The sequence below is a fragment of the Solanum pennellii genome, chromosome 9 (assembly GCF_001406875.1).
Source record: "Solanum pennellii chromosome 9, SPENNV200".
NCBI classification, from domain to species: Eukaryota; Viridiplantae; Streptophyta; class Magnoliopsida; order Solanales; family Solanaceae; genus Solanum; species Solanum pennellii.
This window is the reverse complement of record NC_028645.1, coordinates 75136685-75158546: the sequence shown is the minus strand read 5'-3', so window position 1 is coordinate 75158546 and position 21862 is coordinate 75136685. Positions and strand designations below refer to the sequence as shown.

Sequence of the window (21862 nt, the reverse complement as noted above, 5' to 3'; positions counted from 1 at the left end):
ATGTTTAGTAATTATCTTCATGCTCTATGCTCATATGTTATATATAATGTCCTTGTAACAGAACTCGTATTTTAGATAATGTATGAGTTGCTCAGTGAGCAATGGAGTGCCTCTAAATTTAGATCAAGGCCATTGTGGTGGGCTCTTTCAGTGTGTGGACTGTTAGCGGAGATAGTTATCTTAATCCTCTTTTGCTTGCAGCTAATTTATTGAGGTTGTATAGGCAAACGAGAGGCTTTGGAATTTTCGAACCTGTGAAGAACTTCCGAAGCTTCAAGTTGGCAGCTCCTGACCAGTGGCCTTTTCTGATTGCTAAGGAACTGACTAGAGACCACCATCCAGATAGGGATGATGAGAGGTCTCGAGTGGAGACTGCAGGAGGACATGTTTCTAAGTGGGGCGGCGTAGCTAGGGTTAATGGTCAATTGGCTGTTTCTAGAGCAATAGGTGATGTTTATTTTAAAAGGTAAGTTAACATTTTGCAGGAAGATCTTTGTAAATACATTCCCACCATTGCTTAATCTGCAGATTTGTGTTGGACTTGGATGCATGCATAATTTTTTGTGCATCTTAATTGGTTAAGTTGGATGCATTCTTTGATTGATCTGTGTATTTAACTGTTGAACTCGAAGACATGCACAGATACATCCGCTGTATTTTTCCTGTACAGTGCTAGTAAACTAAGAAATTTCAAGAGACTTATTTTAACTTGAGATATGACTAATCAATTTCTTGATGTTTTATCAGTTATGGCGTTATATCTGCTCCTGAAGTCACTGATTGGCAACCTTTGACAGACAACGACTGCTATTTGGTGGCAGCATCTGATGGCATTTTTGAGAAGCTTAGCTCACAGGATATTTGTGACATATTATGGAATTTACACGCTGATTTCGCTGTGCAATCAAAACTCGCTTATTCATGTTCATACTCCTTAGCTGACTGCATAGTGAATGCTGCTTTTGAAAAGGGTAGTATGGATAACATGGCAGCTGTTATCCTTCCAGTTAGATTGAATGATTCAATGCAGGCAGTAGTGAAGAAACCCCATGCAGGAATGAAAAATTTCGATTGCTTATCTTCAGGAGATAGTAACTATATTTCTCAACATTCAGGTAAATATGAGTGCTCTCCATCTTCTTACTCGTGAGACCACATGGAATAATTAAAACAGTTTGTATCAACATCTAAATTTGTTTAATAGAATCTTTATTTGAAAATTAATCAATATAAAATTCAAATAACTGAATAATTAAATCTCTTATCCAAAAAAATTAGAAAAAATATTAATTTACATTATATTGTGGAAACTGCTTATGTGATAAAACACAATCCAAAAGCTAGTGATTGTGGTAGTTGGCGACAGTGGGTCAGTGATGATATTTCATAATTGTGGTTAGTGGATTGGCAGTAGTAATTGTGTCATGGTAGCTAATGGCAGTTGTGATGGTGGCCAATGGTGACAACTGTGGGATGATGGCTGATGGTGATGATTTACTATAGAGGTTGTTGATATTGGTGGTTGTGTGGTGGATGTTGTTGTTAACAACTTGTTAGCGATGGTGGTGGCTGATGGTCGAGGTGGTGACTGGTGGCGAAGATGTTAGTTGTGGTGTTGTGTAACAATATCTCCAAATATGAGTTAATTTGGGTAAAAGCAGTTTGATTCCCATTAAGGCAGTCTCACATATTTGAGAATTGGCAAATATTTTGGGATGCAAAGTGGAGAATCTGCCAACAACTTATCTAGGCATGCCATTGGAAAGTAAGCACCAAGCAGTAGAGATACAGGATGGTATAATGGAGAAAACAGTGAAAAAGTTAGCTAGATGGGAAACCCAATATTTTTCTTTTCGGTGTAGACTCACTTTGATTAAATCTGTGCTAGACTCTTCCCACATATGTGATTCACTTTTTTCTATTACCCTCCAAGATTGTCAAAAAACTGGACAAACTAAGGAGGACTTTTCCTATGGGAAGTATGTAAAGAAGGAAGTGGCTACAAGTTGGTGAAGTGGGAAATATATTATTGAACAAGAAGAGGGGTGATTTGGGAATCAGAAACTTAAGTATACAGAATAATTGTCTAATGATGAAATGGCTATGGAGATACAATGGTGAGGAACATGCTCTACGGAAGGAGGTTATTAAGGCAAAATTCGGTGAAACGAATCCTTGTGGACAAAGATAGTTACAGCACCTTAGGGGTTGGAGTTTGGAGAGAGCTATAAGGAATCTTTGGCCCCTGATGAAAGAAATCTGGGACTAAAGGTTGGAGCTGGGAATGAGATCCAATTCTGTAAAGAAGCTTGGACTGATTAAATCCCTCTCATGGATTTTTTCCCCAGATGTGTTCACTTGGTGCAACAATCCTGAAGCAAAAGTGAATTGAGTGTTGGTCACCCCAGGGGTGGGATCTGTCTTTTAAGAGGCTTATGAATGATTGGGAAGAGCACAGGGTGACGTCTCTTCTGGAAACTAACGACTTTTTAGGACATCACAACTGACTTAGACAATTATCTGGGAGCACAGCAAGGATGGATGTTATACAGTTAAAAGTGCATACAAAAAGGAGATGACTGACCAAGTTGGGAGATTTCAGTTCCCATGTAGTTATATCTGGAAAAGTCTTTCTCCTACCAAGGTGAAATGTTTCACATGGCTGGTGGTATTGAGAGCTTGTCTTACACAAGAAGTGCTACAGAAGAAAGGAATGCAGCTGGTGTCGAGGTGTTTTCTCGGTAACAAAACAGAGGAATTTGTTCCTACATTGCAACTTCACTACTCCACTGCGGACACTTCTTCTCAACCTCCACGATACTAGGTGGATCATACCTGAGCATACAACTGATTTTCTAAGCCGCTGGATCAGAAGGGGAGAAGTAAAAGAGGATAGAGATGATGGACGCTTTGAAAACAGATCCAATTCCAATCAGAAAGTTAAATGGAAATGCATTGTATCTGTATAACTTGTATAAAGGATATGGATTAACTTGACTTGTTAGGAACTTTGCAACTTTTTGGAGGTTGCCAGCATACCCTTGATGCTGGGGAATACAGTTTACCATTTTTTTTAAAAAAACAACAATATTTCCAAAGAATATCTTTTATTTGACAAAGTGACATTCAGCCTCAATGTGCTTAGTCCTCTCATGGAATACCAGACTTGATGCAATATGAAGGGAAACTTGATTGTCACACACAAGTTCCATCTGACTAACTTTTCCAAATTTTAATTCTCTGAGCAACAACTGGTTGATCCAAATTAGCTCACTTGTTCCCATAGCCATTGCTCGATGTTCTACTTCTGCACTAGATCGAGCAACAACACTATATTGTGTTACCAAGATACCAAATTACCATTTACTGAAACATAGTATGCAGCGTGGTGATCTATTACTGAATAAACAATATTTGCCAAAAATATGATCTGAAGTGCCCGAGTCCACAACAACGGTCCAAGAGTACTAGATTGTGAAACACAAGCAAAAGAATGACCAACAAATAAAGTATCATTCTGAGCAACAAAGGCTACTTATGGAAATGTTTGCTTACTTGCTCTATAATAAAGGAACTCATTATATTCCCCTTTAGATAAAGAAAACCCTTGATTACTTGTGTGTCAGTCTGAGCAAGTGTTCATTTTTGGGTGGTTGACCATGCAGAGAATAAGATACTTTACGTGTGTGGCCAAGTCTACAACAATAACTGCACTTGGGTCGAGAGTTTCCATTGTCTGATATGCGAGAACAAAGGAATCTACTACTTGTGATGAGATTACTATGTGACTGGGTGCTGCAACAAGATGAAGCAATTGAGAAAATACTTCATCAACTATAGAACAGTTGGACAGGCCAAAATCTGGTCATGTACTGAATCAAGGTCATTAGAAAGTCCAACAAGTTTTAGAGAACTAGAAACATCTTTTGTCGTTGTTTTTGTTGTTTTTCAACACTTGCAGTAACTGGCATCAGCTTATCGAATTCCTGCACAACTGCCTGTACTTGTCCCAAGTAAGTAGAGTATCCAATTCCTAATCATTTAAGTTTGTCATCCGAGATATTACATCATAAAACGAGATTTGTTATGATTGTATCAAGTGTGAACCTTTTTCCAAATTGAATAATATGTCTGGAATGGATGAAAAAGGTGAACTATTTGGAATTGATAGATCTCCACAGGAGACAACATAGTTGAGCTTTAACCTTCTTCAACTGTACATGGGCTTTTTCATCGCCTTCGTGATTAAGTAATCTTGAATACCTTGACCTTTGCACCGCAACTTAACCGAAGATTGTAAGCAATAGCTTCAGGGGAGCCTCAGTACAGGATTTCCAGAAAAATAAGATTTTGGAATTTGTGAAAACTGGTGGGAAAGCAGCTAGTGGTATTGAAGGTGGTTAGAATCGAGATAGGTCAGGTCAGATTCTCACAATGAACATAGCAGGAAAATTTTGGTCGCAACACTGTTGGGACTCACTGAAAAACTCACTGGGAAAGTGAAAGTGGTCGGAATTATAAAAAATGGTATGGATGGGTGCGGAAACACAAGCGGATCCCCACGGACTAAAGAACGAAGTCTGAAAGTTTCCGGTAAGTGATTCACGCGCCGGGCCATGATATGGGAAATTTGGAAGATGAATCTTTTCCCCAGAATCGGAACAAGTTGTTCTTCCTAACCGGTTTTAATCCCCAAAAATGGCTTGTCCCTATCATGAAGTATTCATTTTTCCCGAGGAGCTGCTCCAACATCGCACTACAACAAAAAAAATGCTCTTCAGAAGATTGTCCCTCTGTTTGGTGCATGAAAGTGTGTGAGGAATAGTATTCCAGTGGGGCTGGCTGGGATTTTGTTGCCGGAGCCTGAGTAACCCAAAGATAGTGTTGGTTTTCACACAACACTTACCAAGAAGAGGAATGCTTCAAATAAGATCTGAACAGTCACCGGGAAGGACGCACAACAACTAAATTAATATATTATTATGAACACTATCTAACAACAGTGATTGTACAATGGAGGTTAATGGTGGTACCGTGGTGGTAATAAATAAATTAGCAATAGAAATTCCCATTCACAAGAATCATTTACTGAACGCTTCAATGATTTTAAATCTATGTACAAGATCTGAGTAGATCAGACAAAAAATTCATTTAATGAACTGAGATATGGATGATTCAATTCAAAACTCCATAAGTGAAACAAATGAGACCTAAGAGTGTGTGAAACAATGGATAACATGTAAAAGAGAGCTCAAATGTGGCACTATTTTTAAAAGGGGGATTTATGCATTGGATTATATTTTCAAAATTTAATCATGGAGTTGATAATTTCCTGACTTTTGAGCTTCTTGTTCCTGCATATTCATTATATCAGTTTCTCAAGGATCATACTCGTTTTATTTCCCTTTATTTAATAGAGAAACCCCACCATTGATTTAGCTTTGAGTGTTAACTTCATCTTTTGGAGTAAAGATGAAATTACTTCTCAAAACATTGTTTTGTGGTTTTCTTCCTATAAATTTGTAGTTTGAGCTGCAAAATTTAGTTAACTGAATTGAATTTGTATTTGGTGAATCATCCATTATTGTATTCTTGACTTGATTGTAGATTTCCTTGGTGCACAATTCTGAAAAGACATTCATATTGTAGATCTCTAATAAAATAAAATAATAATGATATAATAATATTGTAAATCTCTATTTTTTTATGCGTTTATCTCAAGGTAGCCTTTTACTCACAATTATGATGCTTCATATCTTTATTTCATAGTGTGATTGTCTTGGACTTGGCTCATCTTATTTAGGACTATTGCAGTGTTTAGCGAGGAGGATGATCATCCACTTGATTCCAATTTTGGCAGATTATTGGTAAGACTGCTAGCAGCTGGGTTGATGTTTCCTATTTGCTACTGGATCCTCTTGATTTTGGGGCTGGGAGCTGAGGATACTTTCTTGTAATTTGATGCATTTACTTCTCCTATATGATGTAGTATTACAAATTGCTTGTTGGGTGTCTGGCTGGACATTTCGCGACAGTTTGCTAGTTCAGCTATCAATAGTCCAGCTTAATGCTGTGCCTGAGAGGCATAGTGCAGTATTTTTCGTCAATGGGGTGAAAGAGCAGGGGAAGGAATGGGTTGGAGGGATCTTCTGCGAACATAGGGGCATTTTCATTTCAAGAACTATAGCGAATTAAACAAATCCATGGATCAAAAAAAGATTTGTTAGACAGCTCATATGTACACGCACTCATCTACAGTGCTGCATGATCTATCCTGCTAATGCTATCATCCCTGTTAATGCATTGAAGAAAGAAGATTTTTCTACTAATATCACCTAAACAGGTGTTGCATAGTGTTTGCTTCAATGCTGAGGCAAATGAAAAGAGAATCATCTAGGTTTTTTCAATGATACATGGATACTAGTTAGATGGAAAGAACGTGAAGCCCACGACGAAATGAGAAACTATATGTTCCAAATCAATTCCCCTATTGAAAAAATTAGATTTCCAAAGATCTAGATTGCTCTGTCTTACCTTAAAAAATATAACTCTTACAAAAATTTCCTTTATCATTGTCATGATGAGAAGTTTCTGTTGTGTTTTTTCTCTCTATCTTGGTTATGATCTTCTTTCAAAATGAAGACTGATATCTTTGTCTGTTCATTTGAACATCGACCATTCTTGAGCTCAGTACTTGGGATAAGTAATTAGTCTTTAGTTTCTTTACCTACAAAGTGAATGAAATGATAAGCTCTAAAGTCCCTGCTATCTGCATTCAGTCTATTTGACTGTATCAGCACTGTATTTAAATGTGATATCTGCATTAACTGTGGGCATCAATATTTGTTGAGAAGTTGATGAAATTTTGAATTGTTATGCCGAGTCATCTGCAAGCATTTCTGCTTCATACATGAATGCTAATGGTTACAAGGATTCTTCCACTTGTCTCAGGTTGAAGGAAACCACAGCAACTTTGGATGTTTCTACCTATCTGAGAACCTTGATGTTAACGATGAGTATACCTTCTGGGTTCAGAAGGACATCGATGAATACGAACATGAGCTTCTCCATGCTTTACCTGATAGCATTGGTCAAGGTAAGCAGTGAAAGTTGTGTGCTTTTGCGATGTGATTGTTCGTTCTTTCTTATCTGTACTAATTGTCTGCTTATTCTCTTGATATTTTTTCATTACCGAGCTCCACTGCTGCAATTTCGCTGTTGACTTCTCTGAAATGGCTAGACCACATTTGAAGTCCATTATCCGCGAAGCTGCTATGAAACATAAGAACTAATTTCCACTTGCCTTGTTAATTGTAGGTGGAGCTTTAGATCTATATAATGATCAGCACATGTGCATGCACTTTGGAATGAACTTTAGTGATAATAACGACCAGTGCATTAATCCTGAAGGCTTTGCAAGGTTCCTTGGGTTGCTTGAATCTATTCCATTCAATGATAGCAGTACAAATGATCATGCCAGAGCAGACTCTAGGTACTTTTAGGTGAATTGTTTTGTTAGTTAATGTTGCATCCGCTATGTAATAATCCTTGTAAAATGATCTGCAGCATATATCACTCTCTGTATGAATTGCACTGCTAACAATGATATACTATGACGTTTTCTCCTTATGACACATTGGTTCATGGACTTACTAACATATTCTAATGGATTCTACTATTGTTTTGCTTGATCAGCAATCTGCTCACGCATCAACATTAAATCATACATGCGTGATTTAACAGATAATTTTATTTGGATTGATTGGAAATGTTTTTACCCTCTTAACTTGTTTAAAATTGTTGTCATGAGTTCCATGTTATTATACTTCTGTTTCTACTTCTCCATATATGGCTTATTTTTCATCTGCTTTGTCTTTATGCTTGATCAGTATGGATTGCTGATCTGTGCATGTCTTCATTGTATTGTTTGTTCCAAAGCTTCTGTGCAGATTCTAAATTATCTGTATCTTTTGCTTTCCTTATGATATATACTTGATCTATACTTTCTTTTATGTCGAATCAATTTTATATTACAAGGTACATACTAAAGAAGAAATATGATCGTGGATCTTATGGTGAAGTTTGGCTAGCTTTTTATTGGAATTGTTCTCATGTCATCAAGTCTCCAAAAGGTAGAAATTTTTCAGCCTATACCATGAATGAGGGGGCTAATAATGAAACAAGGAGGAACCGATCATCTGCTGATGTCTGTGATGATGGACCTTCCAATAGCAGCATGTTCATTTTGAAGCGTATCATGGTAATTTTCATATCCTGGAATTGGATCTTCAGAATATTTCTTAGATTTGATTTGATCATGCTGGTTAATCTTTTATTCTTACCTCATGAGGTTAATGGCGTTCAAAAATTTAAGAACAGTGGTTTTCATGTCGATTATGTACAACAAAATTTGCATTTGAATTTTCTTTTATCATATTCACCTTCCCACCTTTGACGCTCAAGGTAAATGACCTTCACAAGCTCTTTTGCCACTTTTCTCAAGCAGTAATGCTTTATGGATGACTCGCGCATTAATAATCTTTGTGGAAGAATTAGTCTATATGAAGTCAAGACGAAAATTCAACTTAGTTGATGTTGTCAGGCTCCAGCAGTCGCATTCTGGTTTGCAATTTCAAGCTGCATACTTAAGCATGGTACAATGTCTATTGGTGTGATTGAACCTGTTTTTGTTTCCCCGCTCGTCCGCTCCACATACCGGGGTAGATTAAGTATATGTATGATGGTGCTAAGACCCGGGTCAGGATTGTGGGAGGCGACTCGGAACACTTTCCAATCTTGATGGGGTTGCACTAAGGGATCTACTCTTAGCCCATTTTTATTTGTCTTGGCAATGGATCCTCTTATGCGACACATTCAAAAGGAGGTGTCATGGTGCTTGTTATTTGCAGATGATATAGTTCTTATTGACGATACGCAAAGCGACACTAAAATGAGGCTGGAGGACTAGACAGAACGTGGAGTCAAAAGGTTTTAAGTTGAGCAGGATCAAGATTGAATACCTAGAGTGCAAGTTCAGTAACGCGTTCCATGAAGAGGACGTGGAAGTGATGCTTGAAACTCAGGTCATCTCCAAGAAAGCTAGTTCCAAGTACCTAGGGTCAGTTATCAAAGGTGATTGGAGACTTAGGAGGATGGCACACATCGTATTGGGGTAGAGTGGATGAAACAGAGCTCACTTCCGGTGTTTTGTATGATAAGAATGTGACGCTGTTACTTAAAGGTAAGTTCTATGAGTGGCAATTAGACCGAAGATTAGAGCAATTGAGATGGGGATGTTGATATGAATGTGTGGGCACGTCAGGAAGGATAAGAGAATGAAGTTCCGGGCCAAGGTAGGATGCCCCCCCGTGAAGGATTAGATGTGGAAAGTGAGGTTGCGATAGTTCAGACATGTGGAGAAGATGTGTGGGTTCCCGATTGAGGAGGTGCAAGAGGCTGCCTATTGAAGGCTTGAGGAAGGGTATAGGTAGGCCAAAAAAGTTTAAAACATCACAAATATCTTCTGTTTGAGCTAGTAGTTTTTGCTCACACCAAAAATAAAAAAGGCCTAAACAATTCATTTTAAGATTCTGAATGTTGTTCTGAGACCCTCAAAGCACCTCTTGTTCCTCACGATCCAAATTGACTACCAAATGCATGCTGGACAATCTTCCATCTTTTTCCTTCTTGCTCACATTATTATCCATATTGTCTTAGAACATCTGCACAAAAAAAAAAACCATGAGGAAGAGGCACTGACAAACAAATAGTTACCATGTTTTTATTTTACAAAGGTTCCCATTGGTATGAGTCTGTAAACGTTTTTCCTTTGTATATTAACAAAAACCATTTTAGAAAAAAAGCTATTTAAGGAAAAAAAGGGACGTTCCATTTTTGGAATGGTTTAGTAAACCAGAAATGTCTCTAATTGGAAACATGTTTGTTTTCAGAAGACAAACAGGCTAGTTTCTGAGATAATTGGGTTCACATCATGGCAGTTGGTTTGGCAGTTAGAACTGAAATCTAGTTTTGTTGGATTTGAATAATAGTAGTCGCTTGGTTGGGCTAGATCTACTGTGTAATGCATTTAGTACATGCTGTGAACCTCACTTTTTCGGTGATGCAATGTTGTCTGTTACCTCAGATGGCTGCATGGTGCTCATATGGTATACCTGCTGTGGATCTAGACTATTTTATGCCCATAACCATTGTTGTAGGCGGGAAGAATTTAAACAAGGAAAAGAAACAGTTTTCTTCGACATGTATGATCTCCTTGTGTAAATCAGAGTTTGTTGTTTAAGTTATCTGGTCTCAGTACTTTCTGGGCATTAGTTTGGATTCTTTTGAAAACTATTGCTATCTTATGCATCTGTTAGAATCTTGCTAGAGTGTATAGTATGTGGTGATCTCTTTTATCATTCGTTTAGGTTTCCTTTCTTCTGCCTTTCTTGTACCTTGGTTTTAAGTTGTTTTCTTACCTTTTTAGGCCAGCTTAACACTTTGATTCTTTGGTTATTTTGATTTTGTTTTGTTTACTGGTAGACCTAGATTTTTAAAAGTATTCTCGTAAGACGTTTTGTTGGATTAAAATGAGATTGGTATTCAGTTTTGCTTTTTGGTTATCAAAGTCTTTCTGTTTATTAAACTAGCAACTGTAAACAGGTGGAGAAAGGCACTGCTGTATATTTAAGTGGGCTACGGGAGAAATATTTTGGTGAACTCTTCTTGAATGCTTATACTGTTCTTGGAGGTTCACTACAGGTTGAAGAATCAAATTCCCTCTTGCTAAATGCAAGACCTGATCTGCATGATCCCGTGGGAATACATGAATCATCGGATCTAGAAAGGCAAAGCACCTTGAGGTTCGACAAAGTGTATGGTAAAAAGGAGGATATGCGGAGAACTGCCTTTGAGGATGGCCTTAATCACATTGCCAGATATGTGGAGTCTTTCGAGTCTCGATCCAATGAGATATGGCTCGTGTTTCGCCATGAAGGGATATCCTTATCAAAGCTTCTCTATACAGCTGAAGAAGTGATAAATGATTCAGAGGGAGGAAATGAAAATATAAAGCATATTCAGATATTACATCCATCAAAATGGTGGAAACGGTTGAAGACTACAGAAGCAGGGCGAGAAGAAATGCGTAATCTGATTTGGCAATTGGTATTTTCATGATATGATGTATCCCTCTTTCAATACTGTTTTTTCTTTCTCCGCAATAAATGCTTGTTGAAATGCTGTTCCTTGGTCATATGGATTTTGATACACAATCTCGTGTAGCTTTTTCATCCTTTGTCTTAGTTGCAAATCATGTCTTTCATTGACGTTTTCTATAGGATACGCAGTTATGGTGCTATTATTCTAGATTAGATTGTTAACGTTTTTCTACTTCACATGGATACTGTTGAGGAGCACACTTTCCCATGTAGAGGTGGCTGCAAATATTTCCACATTCTTGCAAAAACATTTCTCTGAGTGTTGTTACATTGTCAACCTAGAGCCCCAAAATATTCTTGTTTCCATTATTATTGCTACAGGTTTAATAATCTAGAATCCAGGCATGCAGTAATGAATGTTGGGGTTCTTGTGTGAAAACCTGATATTCAATTGAAAGTAACTACTAATAACTAGAATATCATGTTTTATGTACTAACTTTTCTTGCACTGTTTTCTTATATGAAAGGCTCCTTCAAGTATCTTCTTCCATTCCTGACTAACGATCTTCCACTTTCCTCACTAGGCTGTTCATTTCTATGTTTCTTTTCTATGCAGTTGATGTCACTTAAATCTTGTCATGATCGCAATATCACCCATAGAGATATAAAACCTGGTGAGAGTTTTTCATTATTTATACATAAATTTCTGTACTAGTTTCTATCTGAGAAAGGAAAGATATTGTTGCTTTGTCTGTGTGGTAGTGATGTGTTATCTAAGCTGTTTTTTTTGGGTCCGTCTTGAATCCACTGATATGCTGTATGTAGAAGGATCCTATGTGTAGAACACACCTTATTGTAGAAAGGGTCTTCTTCTCTGTTACGCATCGGTGAATACCTGTGGGTAGTGTATAATCAGGCCTCAGCCAAGTTCAGCTCTGTTTTTGCCAGTTAAGAATTGAAAGAACTTTTGGTTAAAAAAAGGATAGGAAAATGTACTCTATTTTGATAGCTGACATTTTTCTTTTGAGTGGTGGCAGAGACTACTTATCTGATGTTTACATATAGCTAAGGCCACAATCGAATTCTTAATTCTCACAGTTAAGCAAAAGTTCAGATTGAGCAACAAAATAAGAAAAGAAGAGAGATAAACTGAATGGTTTCAGGGAAAAGACCCTTCTCACTTTCTGGGTGTTTTAAAATGAAGATTTTGGCCAATGACACAGTGTAATTACACATCACGACATTTTGCATCAGTTTAAGTATAATATCTGCTAAGAAAATGAATTTTGAGCCTAACACAACCCCAAGTGCTAGTTCAAGTGGAGGATTGTCCAAGACTATATAAGGAGTCTACAATCCATAAAATTAACTGTGTGGGATTCTAACGCGCCCAGCATGCTAAGGCCTGATATATGGAGCATGGAGAAACATAATATGGGTGGCCCAATATTTAATAGCCGACATCAATAGCATATTAAATTGTGTGACCATCTCATTTAAAAGATAAAGCTATTAAATAGGGAAAACCTTTATTTACTTAATAAAATTATGCCTTCAACATGCCCCTTCACATGCGAGAGTGTTTTTCTTTCAATGGGTCAAGCATGTGAAATTTATTTAATAGAGGGTTCTAATGAGATTTAAACCAAGGACTTTTACCTTCCCCGGTACCATATTGAGAAAATAGACATTACGTGTAATTAAACCCCAAAAGTTAGCTCGATGAGGATTCACGGCTATATAAGGAGACTACAGCATATGCATTTAGCTGATATAGACTCTGATGTACTAAAGAAGTTGTTTTCCTGCTGGCCTTTTGTCTGAATTAGTTCAATATAACCGATGAGAGCAACTGCCTTGGTATTAGAAGATATATTACAGTTGGAGGAGGAGGATGTTGCTCCAAAACAAAAGACTTTTGGAGTATTACTCTCTGTAACTCACAAGGAAAGATGGTGAAGTAAAGTAGTACCAGAAATATAAGAAATATATGTTCTTATTTCTTAATTATGCCAACCAAAGTCAATTGAAGGACAATACTCTTTCCTCTGTGTATCTTTATTTTTCTGTAGTTCTTATGTAACATTTGAGCCTGTATTTCCAAAGATGACGGCTGAGTGGTTGAGACATAAGAGCAATAACTTGGAGATTCCACGATTTTAGTCTTAGCTACTTACTTAGTATGAGCCCATCTTCTCCAAGCCTATTGGGCATGATTGTCCAGGTTGTGGGCTTTATCAGCCACCCGGTGGATTAGTCGAGGTGTGCTAAGTTGGCCATGATACAGTCCGTCATCTAAAAATAGAGTGTGGATTTCAAGAAGAAGAAAAAACTTCTTTATATTTCTTGATGAATATACAACCTATTGAGAATGTTATTAACTAATAAAAGTGTTCTATCTCTAACAGCTTAAGCTTTTAGATGAGATGGTCACACACTTCAACATGGCGGAGCAGGCAGAGGTCCTGGGATTGAATCTCACCGTCACCCATATCAAAAAAAAAATTCCACGTGCTTGACGCACTTAAATTCCATGTGCTTGACACACTTCTCTTGGGTAATATATTCTCAATACACCCCCTCACGCGTGGACCTGATTCTTTTTCATGGGCCAAGCACGTGGAAATTCCCAGAACCTTTGCCTGCTCTGCTACCATGTTACCCATGAGAATGAGTACTTGTACAATGAGTCCCAAGACTAAATAAGGAAAGACCATATCACATAATCAGTTATAATCAATGCAATATCATTCTACTCCTATAATTATTAAGCTACCAGTATCAGTCAACACTCTCCCTCAAGTTGGTGCAAAGATGGTGCACATGCCCAACTTGCTAGTTAGTGTACTAAAAGTCCGTCTGATGAGGCCTTTGGTAAAGACATAAGTTAGTTGCTTTGCCAATGACACATGGACCAAACTCAAGATATCGTGCGTAACTTTTTCTTTGATGAAGTATCGACCAATTTCAACGTGCCTTGTTGGTCTTGCTTGACTTCACAAACACCCTGGATTATAGCTCTATATTTTGCCTAAAGAAAGAAAACTCGACCTCTTAGATAAAAACGAAACCCTGGTGTGTGAGGCAGATAACTCACCTCAAAAAGGTAGCAATGGCTCAGATACTATGGAAGTTTCAGGAAGAAGAAAAAGTTTCTGTATGTTTCTTGAGGAATATAGAACCCATGAGAATGGGTAGTATACAATGAGCTCTAAGACTAATACAATATCATTCAACTCCTATAGTTAAGCTATCCGTATCAATCAATAGAAAGTTACCTTTGAGCCTTGAAAGTGAAGAACTAGAGTTTGATCTGAGATCTTTTTGTTAAGACTCCAGTTGAAGAATTAGACGGAAACAGTTTTATTGCAACTGCGATAAATGTGTCTGTAAGAAAAAGAAAAGGTATGTTTTCAATGTGCCAACCCAGTCTAATTTAGTTGAAAATAAGTTTCAAAAATGTCTGATATGGGTTTTCTCTTGAGTTGTTGATTATAATTTTTTATTTGTCAGCATGTCGTGTCTTAACTTCTAATTTCTCTTTGATGCTAGATAAAGGTCTGTGATTTTTTGTTAATATACGGTTTCTGGTTTCTTTTTTTCTTTTATCTTATTTAATGAAACTGTGTTCATGAGCTTTCTAAGGTTTATTTAAAGGATCCACTATCCTTATGCTTGTGAAGTACTGTTGTCAAATTTTCATTGTTTTGAAGGATTTAGACTTTCCATATTAACTTTGTATAATATATCAAGACCATTTTATATATAAATGGAATTCTTACATTAGTATTCTTTGTAATTCTATATGCAAGAGAACATGGTCATTTGCTTCGAGGATCAAGATTCTGGGAGGTGCTTGAAAGGATATCCGAATGAAGATGAGAATTATATAACTAAAATGTACGTCAATTATCTTTTACTTCCACATCTGTTATGTTGAGTGTCTTCTACTTTATAGATAACTGCTAAATACTGTTTCTATTATTTCCACAGCTTTTGTGTTGAGTTGTCTTCTACATTATAGACAACTGCTTAATGCTGTTTGATGTTTAATGGATTCTCGAGTGATCTCAAATGTGCCCCTGTGTTTGATGTAAACCTCGTTGCATCATAGCTGTTTTATTAGAGTCCTGTGGATTCCATCTCTTGATACTACATCAAGTGTCGGAAGTTATCCATACGGAAAATGTAACTCTTATTTTCCAGGGATTTCATGAAACTAATCTCTGTGACGACAATGTGGTCTTATTTCCTCCTATGAATTTCTTAATTTAGTGATTAAATATTTCCTCCTGTGTAAAAGACAAAGAAAGAGAAGATATTTATTGAGGACTTGATGATCCACTGAATACAAGACTATTTTTTGGTCTAAACACAATACACATATTTTTTATTGCTTATAACGGAAGAATTTTATTCATAATAAGGATCATTCATACAAAAAGGAACTGATCTAAGTGAGTCAGTTCCATTCGCATCTCTATCAAGAGTATTAGTATGAAAGGACGTAGATGCTTCAAAAATATGAGGTTTGTTAGTAAATTTGACCTTAACATTCTAGCAAAGGAACAATTTACTTCTAACACCTCCTTTCAAAAAGTTTTAAGTCTTAGTAAAAGCTGATTATTGTGCATAACAAGACCTTCTTAGTTTTGCTTATAAAGTAAAGTAATTTAGTTAAGGAAATCAGTACCTAGGAGGTACTGTACAGATGACAAATATTGTGTATTTGATCAGGACCTACACAAAACAGCATCTAAGTGATCTAACAGGTCCATGAAATCAGAACAGGTTCTGGAAACATTTAAATTTTACAAATTTATTCATTTCCTTTGTTCCTCCATAACATCTTTTCTTCCTCTCCTGCATACTTTCCAGATGATACACGGGGATTAATTTCCAATTGTTCTTGAGTTTTCTCTTTACATTTTGTCCTTGCCAACAGTTCAGTAATTCCTCAAAGCTTTGTGGCATCACCCAGAACAGATCTGCCAGGTTTGATTGCAATATATCAGCAGATGATTAAGAGATTCTGCAGCGAATTCACACAAGAAGCATCTATACTGAATCCCCTTTTCTGCAAATTATCCTGGGTCAAGCAAGCATGCTAAGCTGCAACCCACCCCAAACATGCAACTTTGCTTGGGGCCTTAGTTTCCACAACAATTTCCATGGCCAGAATGTCTCGGAATCAAGATACTGATCTTGTAACCATCAATAGCCAGGATTCGCCATATCTCTTCCCATGTGATTTTCCAGCCAAACCCAAGTGTCTTCCGTGTTCTCTTCAAATAATTACTGTCTGCATTTTCTGCAAAAAAGCACTAGCTTCACCCAGTCCCCAATCATTTAAGTCTCTCCTAGGCTGAAATTCCCATCCTTTTTCCGTAAAAGCAGTCAGCCATCAAGCAATTTTGTGATCACCATGTTATAAATGACTGGGAATTGGGTAGTATCATAAGGTCCTTCTTATGGCAAGGCAACAAGGAGAGAATCTTTCACTAGGCCAACTGGAAAGAAGTAACTATAGGTAAAAAGCAAGGTGGCCTAAGCATCAGAAATGTGAAATTACAAAACAAGGCTCTGAAGATGAAATGGCTGAGGAGGTTCATCCCAGAAAGCCAACTTTTGTGGGGAAGAGACATCAAGATAAAATATGGGGAGGAAGACTAGTGGATGATTAAAGTGGTTATCACTCCATATGGGGGTCAGTCTATGGAGATCCATCAGGGCTCACTGGCCATTTTTGAAGGACTGCTCATTCATCAAGTGAATGATGGAAAACAGAGCTCTGTTTGGAAACACAACTGGCTAGGGAATTATAGTCTTCAACAAATATTCCCAAGACATATTCAACTTGGTGAACTTAGTGGTGCATCAACATAAGACCATGGTAGAAATAAATATAGATCATGGAGGATGTGCTATCACTTCCAAAAGAATGCTGAATGACTGAATGACTGGGAGATACAGAGGGTGACAGAATTTTGCAAAATATTGGAATCCTTTAGTGGTCTTCATGATGGACTGATTTGCTCAGATGGAAGGAACACATCTCTGGCTTATTCAAGGTGAGAGGAATGCTTATAAAATGATGAGCTGGGTAAACTTTCAGATTGTAGACTGGTCTTGTAAACACATTTGGAAGACCAAAATCCCACAGAAGGTAGCCTGCTTTGTTTTGTCATTAGCAAAAGCAGCTGTCCTTACTCAAGATAATTTGGCAAGAAGAAAGATAACTCTTTGCTGAAGATGTTTTCTTTGTGGAGAGGAAGCAGTGACAGTTAATCATCTATTTCTACACTGCAAAACTAAAGTTCAGTTTTGTGGACTTTTCATCAGTGTTGGAGGCATGTCTTGAATAATGTCTGGAAAGATCACTGAAATTTTACATAGTTGGGAGGAAGTAGGAGTTCGGGCAGAAGACAGGAGTATATGGAGAATTTTCCGTGCAAGGATTTGGTGGACAATCTGAAAAGAAAAGGAACTCCAGGTGTTTTGAGGATTTGAGTAACTAGTGCACAAGATCAAATGGAATCCTTTTGTATTTTATTTTATTTTTTTGGTGCAAACAGATTTATACAAAGGATAGGTGATGTTATAGATACAATTTAGGATGGCAGGAATTTAAAACAAATATCTTGTAACCCTACAGTTTTCCTGCTTTCAGGAATTCCTTGTTTCAAGAATTTTTAGTTTCACTGAAAGCTAATCATATTGTGCAGTTTCCTCAGAATGGGAGGTCTGGCAAGATAAAGAAGAAAAAAGGGAGAGGATGGAGGTGAGGGAGCTGGGGAAGAGAGATGAAAGAGTGAACTCAGACGAGAAGAAAATGAGGCCTGGTAGGGGTGGGGGTGGATTCTCTTTAACTTGTACTTTTTGGATTGGAAAAAACGTTTCTCTACTTTTTTTCTTGAAAAGGTTTGAAGTTGTATATTTAAGTCTCTACGAGTAAAGGGAAAGCACGAATATACAAACTCTAAATGAAGTAACTCATCAAATATTTTTCCTCATTGGACTGACGCATACATTATTAGTGATAGTCTGTTTGATTAGATGAATAATTGTTATAGAATCTTTCTTTTCTTATAAACCTATTCTTAGTGACCTTATTGATTTTCAGGCGTATTATTGACTTCGGTAGTGCAGTAGATGAGTTCACATTGAAGCACTTGTATGGGTCTGTTGGTCCTTCAAGGTATTATATTTTTTGAATCTTTCATTTCAGCTCTTTTTGCATTATACTGAATGATATCAAGGTGCTTTGAACTTGTAATGTGCATTTACTTGTAAATCCTAGTTCATGAGTGGTTACTTCTCTTTTTGTTTTCGATTCTCCCTTTCAGAGTGTCTTGGTACAACATGCCTTCTAATTAGGATCAAAGAATGTACTTATTTGGGAATCATGGTAGCCCAGTTAGTTGGCTACTCTCACCAAATCTCCCTTCCCCTCACCCTTATGTATAATTAAAAATTCGGATAAAGAGACAAAAGGACTGTACATATTTGCCTGATATAGAATTCAGATGTCATTTACAGTCATGTTTGCATTCCATCATTGTGCAATATTGACTATTAAGTTAAGAATACTACTGAGTTCCTTATTTGCTACCACTAGTTATGGTGTGGTCATCTTTATATACTTGCCTATTATGTTCATATAAGATGAGGAGCATGTGACATCTTTATGTTTCTCTCTCTCTCTCTCTCTCTCAGTTTTCCGGCTGAATGTTACTTAAGCATGTATATTTAACTGACAACCACACAGACACACTATCAATAATTACTGGCTCCACCACTCACCCTTGTTATCTGCTTACTTTAGAGCATATCCAGGACATACTCATAGTAATTTAAATGGTTGGATCTAAAGATGATGATATATCAAAAGCTAAAAGGATGACATATCATGGGACACGCCAACCAAAAGAAAAACACTTCTCCATAATGTTGTGTATGGTTTCTGGAGTGTATCACTTATTCTAGTTCTTCTGTTACTCTTGCTAGTTTTAGGTTTCTAGCTGTCCATTTCCACGCACTGTGATTATCAGCTGAGCATTACCATTTATGGGCTAAGCGCAGGCCTTCCTACAATATCTGGAAGTATAGTTAAGAAGTCATAAAATTTCTGGAAGTATAGGCTGAACATGAATTCATTAGGGAAGTTTTTTGATAACCTAAATGATGTGATGTTTGTCCTCTACTTTTTGTGCTGGGAATGTATAGTTAATAGGTCATAAAATCTCTTTGCTTCTCCTAACCAATTTTTCTGTAGTGTATTGAAGAATTGTACCACCTTTTTTATTCTTAGATATTTCTTTTTATTTATCTCAGTTCTTTTTCCTTTTCTTTTTTAACAGAGATGAACAAACTTATGAATATACTCCACCTGAAGCTCTTTTGAATGCAAGTTGGTACCAAGGGCCGACTCCCACCACCATGAAGTATGTCAATTTCTTGTTAATTGTGAATTTTGGTTCTGGTTATATGCGCTGTTATTATGTCAGTGTACTCCACTGTTCTATAACATTAATTCTGCACTTGTCATGTGTGTCTTTTAAGCATAGAATCTGTAATTTGGAATAGAATGACATTCTGAAGGCCACCAGATTTTTGTTTGTCATTTTGATTGGTATTTACTGAATGTAACTTCATTCATTAAACTCAAGAACATCATCCTTGTTATAAGTGTCCTTTTGTATATGCTACATGCACTAGTCTCGTGGAGCTTCTCATTATGTCTATGTTTAACAGGTATGATATGTGGAGTGTTGGTGTAGTAATCTTAGAACTGGTTTTGGGTACGCCAGACGTGTTTCAGGTGAGTTCTAGAACACAGGCTCTCTTGGACCAGCACCTGGAGGGTTGGAATGAAAGCTTGAAGAAGCTTGCATACAAGTAAGTCCAGTTTAGATCAATGATTTTTTTATACCGTTTCAACTTCGTAGAAAAATTTCCTGTGTTAACCATATATGTTGTGCTTATGTCCATTCTTTTGCCCAATTAAAAGTGATTGGTATTTGGTTTACAAAATTGGTACCATAAAATAAGGACAGTTGTGATGTTTTCAGTTAATCATGCACAAAAAGGCATTGTAGATTTTCCTTTAGGATAATTGTGAAGGCAAGATGTCTCTGTCTGCACAGTTGAAATCAGAACTGTGAGGATAAAAAGTTGATGCAAATATGTCTTAGCAATGACGTAAGTTTCTGCAGCAAAGTGTGTTTAAATGATAGGAAATATGGAGAAAAGGAGAGAGTAGGACTGTGAGAGAACAAAAGAGATGTATTGAAGACCTGATGATTTGCCCGCAAGACACACCTCTTCATTGGTGTTAAGCACAACATGTGTGATAATTCTTCTAATACTACATTGTTATGCCAACGGTTAACACTCTAATACTGATCGTAATTTACCCTTCTTAGTTGTTGACTTGCAGCCTGTAATTTGATAGGGTATCACATATGGCTAAAGACTTGATTGAAATAGGTAGTGTCCTTTTGGTAGCTATTAACAACTAATTTACATCCCAAATTTAATTTTAAATGACTAAATATTCATTAGAAAATTAAAAGGAAGTTAAATATCTCAAACAATCTTAAGCAAATTGGCATCATGCCAAGTGCACAGTTTATTTAGGACTTTTTCCTTGCGAAATCATCAACAGTCTCTTTACAACTGAATTTCGAATTTTTTCCCTCTTTTATCAGTATCTGTCTAAACATACTTCAGTTGATATTTGCTCTGATCAATTTGTACTACTTGTTAATCATCGCATTTGAGAAGAAAGGATTCTTGTTGGTATAGTTCAATTTAAAAGGAACTCTACAGTTTTTACGTGGATATTGGATTTGATGTATTCTACTTGGTAATTCCAGTCAGGTTGACATTCTGCTAAATATAGCTGCAATGTTTCTTTGACAGACTCAGATCTTTCATGGAAATGTGTATTCTGAGCCCTGGAGTTACCTCAAAACTTCATCAAACTAGATCAAAATATAACCAGGTGAGGTGTCTTCTTTCTAAATCCTATTGGCACATTCTGTCTGTTGCCTGGGTTTTGTACAAGAGATTTATGTTTGACAAAAATGAGTACTCCCTCCCTTTAAATTTTGTTTGTCTTACTTTTTTTAAAAAAGTCAATTCAGAGAAAGATGTTTCTTTTCTTTTTCGGAACTCTTTAAATTCAACTTTCCACATGACTTGTTTAAGACCACAAGATTAAAGGCATTTTGGTATATTCTATGTATATTTAATTTAAGACCACAAGATTGAAGTGTCTTCCTTTCTTTTTTAAACTCCGTCCAAGTCGAAACCAGACCAACAAATTGAAACGGAGAGAGTAGTTCTTACCCACTTTCAATGTGATTAAGTTACTATTCTTATTTGGACCTGCTGCAAAAGTGGAGTTTGTTGGACACAAATATTGAGAATCAATGTCATTACTCATTACCGCAGCTTAGGCTCTTGCTATGATGTTCGAGTTACACCAATACAAATTTGATTTGTTCAGTGTCATTAGTTTTTACTAATTTTGTTTTCTTCTATTCTTTTTTTTTGTTTGTTTATTGTGTTTTGACATATAAATGATGTCTGCAATTGAAATTCTTTTCCCTGGATGGTATCTTACCTGTTAATATTAGGCAAGAACAGAAATCTCACGTAACAGGAGACATTAGGTGGTGAAAACGTATTACAGTTTC

The 21862-nt window shown here is 36.8% G+C and overlaps 1 protein-coding gene across 5 annotated transcripts in view; it reads left to right on the top strand.

The window, feature by feature from the left end:
- LOC107031575 overlaps nucleotides 1–21862 on the top strand; it is a 34586-nt gene that overhangs the window by 11248 nt on the left and 1476 nt on the right. For all 5 annotated transcript variants that reach the window (XM_015232993.2, XM_027919706.1, XM_027919705.1 and 2 more), the window contains 13 exons: nucleotides 202–466; nucleotides 748–1115; nucleotides 5815–5867; nucleotides 6952–7096; nucleotides 7318–7492; nucleotides 8038–8260; nucleotides 10663–11166; nucleotides 11776–11833; nucleotides 14972–15059; nucleotides 18283–18357; nucleotides 19520–19603; nucleotides 19914–20057; nucleotides 21084–21165. In XM_015232993.2, the coding sequence (XP_015088479.1) occupies nucleotides 202–466; nucleotides 748–1115; nucleotides 5815–5867; nucleotides 6952–7096; nucleotides 7318–7492; nucleotides 8038–8260; nucleotides 10663–11166; nucleotides 11776–11833; nucleotides 14972–15059; nucleotides 18283–18357; nucleotides 19520–19603; nucleotides 19914–20057; nucleotides 21084–21165 (2264 nt within the window). The remainder of the gene's footprint in view (nucleotides 1–201; nucleotides 467–747; nucleotides 1116–5814; nucleotides 5868–6951; nucleotides 7097–7317; nucleotides 7493–8037; nucleotides 8261–10662; nucleotides 11167–11775; nucleotides 11834–14971; nucleotides 15060–18282; nucleotides 18358–19519; nucleotides 19604–19913; nucleotides 20058–21083; nucleotides 21166–21862) is intronic.